The 7740-nt window shown below is 45.3% G+C and overlaps 1 protein-coding gene across 3 annotated transcripts in view; it reads right to left on the bottom strand.

Annotated features, from left to right (window-relative positions):
• Nucleotides 1-5319: 5319 nt before the first annotated feature.
• The window catches only part of PARN (poly(A)-specific ribonuclease), a 203494-nt gene continuing 201073 nt past the window's right edge, over nt 5320-7740 (bottom strand). For all 3 annotated transcript variants that reach the window (XM_011983662.1, XM_011983663.1, XM_011983664.1), the window contains one exon: nt 5320-6364. In XM_011983662.1, coding sequence (XP_011839052.1) covers nt 6309-6364 — 56 coding nt within the window. In that variant the 3' untranslated portion in view covers nt 5320-6308. The remainder of the gene's footprint in view (nt 6365-7740) is intronic.

Below are 7740 nucleotides of genomic sequence, written 5' to 3'. Positions count from 1 at the left end.
CAGCCTGGGTGAACCACTGATGTAATGTTTCCATACATATAATGTATAATGATTACATAAGGGTAATTAGCATATCCATCACCTCATTACATTACACATGTAATTACAATATGACTGTCTCAAAATAAATAAATAAATAAATACACACATTCAGGAATGTAAACTAGTACAGACGCTATGCAGAACAGCATGGAGGCTCCTCAAAACACTACAAATAGCACATTATATGATGCAGGCCAGGCGTGGTGGCTCATGCCTTTAATCTCAGCACTTCTGGAGGCTCAGGTGGGCAGATCACTTGAGCCCAGGAGTTCGAGACCAGCCTGGGCAACATGGTGAAACCCCATCTCTACAAAAACAAAACACAAAAAACTAGCCAGGTTTGGTGGCATATGCCTGTGGTCCCAGCTACTCAGGAGGCTGAGGTTGGAAGGTTGCCTTAGCCTTGGAGGTCAAGGCTGCAGTGAACTGAGATCATGCCACTGCACTTCAGCCTGGGCAACAAAGCGAGACCCTGTCTCACACACACACACACAAAATTATTACTATTGGCTAGGGGCAGTGGTTCACTCCTGCAATCCCAGCACTTTGGGAGGCCAAGGCAGGCAGATTACTTGAGCCCAGGAGTTCGAGACCAGCCTGACCAACATGGCAAAATCCCATCTCAACTAAAAATACAAAACACTAGCTGGGCATGGTGATGCATACCTGTAATCCCAGCTATTCAGGAGGCTGAGGCAGGAGAATTGCTTGAGCCCAGGAGGTGGAGGTTGCAGTGAGCTAAGATTGGGGGACTGAACTTCAGCCTGGGCAACAAAGACTCTATCTCAAAAAAAAAAAAAAAAAAAAGAAACGTTACCATGTACTCCATGAGCATGTACAATTATTATTTGTCAGTGAAAATAAAATGAAACACATACACACACCCTCAAGATCCATGCTTATAATTAGGTAAACAGAATTTTGACCAAAGCACCAAAACAATTAAACAGAAAGGTCTTCTCCACAGATGGTGCTGGAATAACTAGACATCCATATGGAACGAAGGAATCTCAACTCTAGTCTCATACCATCCATAAAAAGTTAATTCAAGATAGATCATAGATTTAAACATAAATGCTAAAATTAGAAAGCTTGAAGGAAACATGGATGAATATAACTTGGGGGTTTCTTAGGCAGGACATAGAAAAAGTCTATAAAATAGACTTCATTCTAATTAAAAACTTCTGCCCAGTAAAAGATACTGTTAAGAAAATAAGCAAGCCGGCTGGGTGCGGTGGCTCACGCCTGTAGTCCCAGTACTTTGGGAGGCTGAGGCGGGTGGATCATGAGGTCAGGAGAACGAGACCATCCTGGCTAACACGGTGAAACACTGTCTCTACTAAAAATACAAAAAATTAGCCGGACATGATGGTGTGTGCCTGTAGTCCCAGCTACTCATGAGGCTGAGGCAGGAGAATGGCATGAACCCGGGTGCCAAAAAAAAAAAAAAAGAAAAAAGAAAAGAAGCAAGCCCCACACTGGTACTAAATATTTGCAAAACAACTATCTGACAAAGGACTGATGTCCAGAATATGTAATCAACTCCTACAATATTTTTTTTTTTCTTTTTTTGAGACAGTCTTGCTCTGTCACCTAGGTTGGAGTGCAGTGGCGTGATCTCAGCTCACTGCAACCTCTGCCTCCCAGGTTCAAGTGATTTTCCTGCCTCAGCCTCCCAAGTAGCTGGGATTACAGGCGCAGGTGACTGCCACCCTGCCCAGCTACTTTTTGTATTTTTAGTAGAGATGGGGTTTCACCATGTTGGCCAGGTTGGTCTCGAACTCCTGACGTCAAGTGATCCTCCCACCTCGGCCTCCCAAAGTGCTGGGATTACAGGCGTGACCCACCATGCCTGGCCAACTTCTACAACTTAATGAAGAGACCAACAATCTGATGAAATATGGGCAAGATAATTGAACAGCTAACTCACAAAAGAAGATATACCTGTGGCCAATGAGTACATCATTAGGAGTCATCAGATAAATGACAATGAAAACTGCAACGAGATATACTATACGCCCATCAAAACAGCTCAATTAAAGTCTGACACCGCCAAATGTTGCTAAGGAAGGAAGATACTAGAACTCTCATACATTGTTGGTGACAGTATAAATTCTATGATCACTTTGGGAAAAGATCTGGCCGTTTCTAAATAGACCACCTATCCCATGACCCAAGAGTTCCACTCCTTGGCATTTACTCCCCCAAACTGAAGATTGTGTTTTCAAAGACTTGTACAAGACAGCAGCTTTATTCATAATGGCTCCAAACTGTAAACAGCCTAGGTGTTCATCAATTGAATAAATAAGCAGTGGTAGAGCCATACTCAGAAAGAGAGACGAAGGAACTACTGATACCTATAAAACATGGATGAATCTCAAAAACATTATGTAGGCTGGGCTCCGTAGCTCACACCTGTCATCCCAGCACTTTGGGAGGATGAGGTGGGAGGATTGCTCAAGGCCAGGAGTTCGAGGTTGCAGTGAGCTATGATGGCACCCCTGCACTCCAGCCTGGGCAACAGAGTGAGACTGTCTCTAAGACAAAACAAAAACAAAAACAACAACAACAAAAAGAAAAGATAAATTGATGAATGGAAGGATATGTAATAAAGTGAATACAGTCACATGTCATTGATGGGGATACATTCTGAGAAATGCGTCATTAGGTGATTTAAAAAAAAATTAATATTCCCAAACATGGATAGGATTTTTTATTTTTGTTTTTAGAGACAGGATCTCGCTCTGTTCCCAGGCTGGAGTGCAGTGGCACGGTCATAGCTCACTGCAGACTTGAACTCAGTCCTCCTGCCTTGACCCCCCAAAACACTGGGATTACAGGTGTGAGCCACCATGCCCAGCCTGCAATGTTATCATTGTATGAACATCATAGAGTATTCTTACCCAAACCTAGATAGTATAGCCTATTGCTCCTGGGCTACAAACCTTTACAACATGTTACTATACGGAATACTGTAGGCAACTGTAACCCAATGGTATTTGTGTATCTAAACATATAAAAACTATAGTAAAAATATAGTATAAAAAATAAAAATGGTACACTTGTGTAGGGCACTTACCATGAATGAAGCTTGCAGGGCTGGAAAGGTGAGTGAGTAGAGAGTGAATGTGAAGGCCTGGGACTCACGGTTACCCTGAATTTACAAAAAATTTTCCTTTCAAGAATAAAATGACCTTAGCTTACTGTTAACTTTTTTACTTAATAAACTTCTAAATTTTTTTCAACTACTTGACCCCTTTGTAACAACACTTAGCTTAAAACACAGATACACTGGAGTTGATGGGAATTTCCCAGCTCTAAGGTCATCTAATGGGACCTCCATGGTTGACGGCAAGGCATGACTGTACAGCAAAATGGTAATGATGACCTAGGTGGTGTATGCTTGAAAATCTTCAGGATAAAATCTCACGGGGAAAACTGGACGTATACAAAGTTATGAAAATGGACAGAGCCACAGTGCTTGGTCTCCAGCCCAGCTCCAAAATCAAAGGACTACAGAACTATTTGCAGGGAAACACAGAAGTTCCCACTCTGACGCCTGCCTCCAGATCTGGCTACCATATTCAAGAAGACCCCAGACCATAGCCTTGTTGTCATAATATGCCCCTGAGCCTCGGTATCAAAAGGCCAGAAGTACCATCCTAGGATTTTATGCCCAAAAGATATGTCAGGAAAGCCTGGTGTGTGTGTGTGGAGAAGGAAGTGGGTTAGCCCATCTCACCTGATTTTTGACAGGGTCTTGCTCTGATACCCCGGCTGGAAGCACAGTGGTGCAATCACAGCTCACTGCAGCTTCAACTTCCTGGGCTCAAGCAATCCTCCTGCTTCAGCTTCCTGAGTAGCTGGGACAACAGACGAACACCACCACACCCGGCCAATTTTTAAATTTTCTGTAGAGACAGGGTTTCATCATGTTGCCCAGGCTGGTCTTGAACTCCTGGCTCAAGCGATCCACCTGCCTCCACCTCCCAAAGTGGCAAGATTGCAGGCATGAGCCACAGCTCACCTGTTTTAAGTTATTTGATGCAGCAGAGAAAACAAAGGTCTGGGCACATATGAAAGCTCCTCTGGGTGTTTAATTCTAAGTCAAATTCCAGTGACTATGTCTGCTCCCATTGATAGAAGCAAATGCAGTAAGGGTTTCAGATCAAAAGCATAATCTTTAAATATAACTACAATTTACTGTGTACTTGCGCATGCTGGGCATCGTATGTAATTTCATTTAATCCTCACAACTACCCTGTGAAATTACTTTCCTTTGATTTTTGAGACAGATTCTTGCTCTGTCGCCCAGACTGAAGTGCAGCAGCACAATCTCAGCTCACTGCAACCTCCACCTCCCAGGTTCAAGTGATTCTCCCGTGGTCCCAAGTAGCTGGGCCCACAGGCATGCACCACCAAGCCCGGCCAATTTTTGTATTTTTTGTAGAGATGGGGTCTCCCTATGTTGCCCAGGCTGGTCTCGAACTCCTGGGTTCATGTGATCCTCCTGTCTTGGCCTCCCGATGTGTTGGGATTATAGACGTGAGACACTGCACTGGGCCCCCTCTTTTTCTTTCAAAAAGAAGGGTCAGACTCTCCTCATTTCTCCCTGCGAGTGCTGCTGACTTGGCAATCCGGCAGCCCTCTCTACACACTCCTGCATACACCTTTCTTTACTGCCTGTCTCCATCCCACCTTCACACTTTCCACTGAGCCGTGGGTGCTGACTGCTCTAGGAGGGGTGGGCAGTCCTTCCTGCCAAGCCTGGGTTTCTAACTTTGTGGCTACAAAACTCCTGGGGAAGGGAGAGGAGCTGGAAGGGGGAAGATAAGTTAAAATGCCTAAAAAAAGAAGTTTTTTTTTTTTTTTTTAAGAGATAGGGTCTCACTGTGTTGTCCATGCTGGTCTTGAACTCCTGGGCTCAAGTGATCCTCCCGTCTCAGCTTACAGGTGTGACAAAGGCTCTTGATTGGGGAAATTGTCTCACAAATCGGAATCTGTATGATGCCCTGGGATTCCAGCATGAGTGGTAAGGGTCCTCATTCCTCCCACCCTTCTACAAGGCCACTTACCACCAGGGCTCAGCTTGGAACTGAGGAGCTGGCCCATCGCGGCAGGTACAGCAGTTAGGGGTAAAAAGAAAAAGAAAAAAATCCATGAATATCAGCTTTGGTGGCTTAGCAGATTTTTTAGAAGTGTGAAATTTATCTGTGTATTACTAGAGAGCAAAAGCATCATTCATTTATTAAAAAAAGAGAGAAGAGAAAACCAGAGTCCTATGAAAATGTCTTTAATTTTCATCTTTTGGAAATACATTTTTCATTTTTATTTCCACCATACAAAAATGTGAAATATCTAACAATGATCTATCTGAAGCAGGTGAAGCGAAGCAGCGCCATGAGCGTTTGTCATTGCTGTGATCTGTTTAAACAGAGAATGGGCTGGGACATGTAGATTTGCACGATTTCACACACACACACACACACACACACACACGTATGCACATACGCTGCCGTACCCCGAGACCACCATCCAAACAAACGAACAGAGACTCTGGAAAGTAAACACAGCGCCATGATAAGAACAGAAGTTAACCCTTTTACTCGTACATCCCCCATGAAAAACTCACGTCTTAGGAAAAAGGAACTCTACATAAATATGCCCAACGGCCAGGGCATACAGCAAGCCCCCTCATGGGTGGACGTGAGTGAACATCTTCCTGATGGAAGGACAAGTGTGAGAACGTCATGTTTTCAGGCAGCTATGGTGGGAAGCAGGGAGGCACAACTGATATCTCCACTGGGAGACCAACTGGGGGCTGCAACCGCCTCAAAATCTCAGCGCAAGAAGATGCACAGGCAGGGGAGTATACCCCCAAATTCATGATCACGGCAGCTGGAACGTCAGCTCTTTCTGCAGATTTCACAGCCAACACTCCCCATCAGGCGGGTTCTTAAGCACACTGGGTCATGACAGGAAAGGCCTCACACAAGCAACATGGAATTCACTGGTTAAGCACGTACACATTCATGACAGCCTACAACCGTGATGAGTGTCAACGTCAACAGGCAGTTAGATTAAAAAGGGAAAAAAACCACAGCCACAAAAATAAAACCTGTTCCCCCCACCCCCAGGAGACAACTAGGTTTCCAACCCCTCCCATACCACATTTGATTAAGTTAAATACAGTATGGCTTCCAAATGTGCCAGCCGGCTCTTGCTCACAGCGACAGCACCAGCGGTTTGCTGCCCTCAGGTCCTGGTTACCATGTGTCAGGAACTTCAAAGAGTGTGGCAGGGCTGTTCATCGAGATGCTTCCTGGTGGGAAAGAACGAAACAATATGAACAGCAGGACGACACCTTGAGGAGAACACGACACGACCAGCAGAGAGACAGAGGGCCTGCGACAGCTGCAGACGGGGCCAGCGTCTGGCGGCACAGTCGCGCTGGAAAGAGTCCACAGACAGGTCTTGTCTAAGGAGGGCATTGCCCAGCATGGGAAGGTGAAACCACAGAAACATCACAGGGGGGCAGAGGAAGCACCTCCCCACCTCCAGCATCTATCTATCTATTTCACAGGAGTTAAACTGTAGCCATGCACAGTATTCCTCACTGAGCACCACGCTGGACTCTTTGCTGGCACTACAGTGGGCATTTAATTCATACAATCTTCATTAAAAGGCCAACAAGCTGGTACCACTATCCCCATTTTACAGATGCAAGAACAGATTGAGAGAAGTGGGGTAATATTACGGGATGTACAGAGCTAGTAAGTGGCTGAGATGGGGTTTGAATCCTCCCACAGGACCAAGATCCCTGCCAAAGTCCCCGGAAACTGAGTTTCTCTGTGCTGTGCTGTGGCTGTGCCTAGGTGAGAAATCTCAGGTGGGCAGCTGTAAGGCAGAGGGAAGCCAACGACTGGGGGTTCCAATATCTCAACAGGGGCAAAAGAAGGTTGCAGCTTTTTCCAGCTTCGGTGAAGCTGGCTGGGGTCCTCTTCTTGGATTGAAAAGATCTCTTCAGTGACAAAGTTTCACCTCAACGTCAGAAGTCTTTCTTTTTTATTCATGCCACTTTGTACAATAGCAGCAGCTGCGGCCAGCAACTGAGCTGGGATCTGGACTTCAATGAATGCGAGGGAAGTCAGGAAAGAACATGTTCATAATGGAAAGTGTGGCCCAACCAGGCATCAGCTGCACAAGTGGTGCCATGCATTAAGTCATAAAGTAGGGCTGGCAGGGAAAACTGGCAGTCTGTCTTCTAGCCAAGATTTCAGAAAGGGAGAGAAGTCTTTGATGATACCTCCAATAGGAAATAACTTTTAAATATGGAGTGGGTGCAGTGTCTTACAAACTACGGAATCATATCACTGAGTTCAGAGTGGTTATCATCAATAACAGGGATGCCTAAAGATAACGAAGTCTAAACACAAGAAAAAACATGAAGAGAATTTCAGCTAACATGAGAATTCCCACTTCTGATCATTTACTGTGATAAGATCCAGGGAGTTAGGATGAAGAGACTGGGAGAGGGTAATCGGAATCTTTCTGCCCTGGGTCTCATCGCTGTGAACAGGCACATTCTGGGACTCCCAGTAACGATGGCGAGACCACTCCTGAGAAGTGAGGGTGGGCAGGAGATGATCCACTGAAAAGGACTCATGGGGTCCAGTGGCTCACGGGGTCCAGGCAAGG

Source organism: Mandrillus leucophaeus, unplaced genomic scaffold, assembly GCF_000951045.1.
Source record: "Mandrillus leucophaeus isolate KB7577 unplaced genomic scaffold, Mleu.le_1.0 Scaffold253, whole genome shotgun sequence".
In the NCBI taxonomy this organism is placed as follows: domain Eukaryota; kingdom Metazoa; phylum Chordata; class Mammalia; order Primates; family Cercopithecidae; genus Mandrillus; species Mandrillus leucophaeus.
The sequence above is the reverse complement of the archived record's forward strand: the minus strand, read 5'-3'. Positions and strand labels throughout refer to the sequence as shown.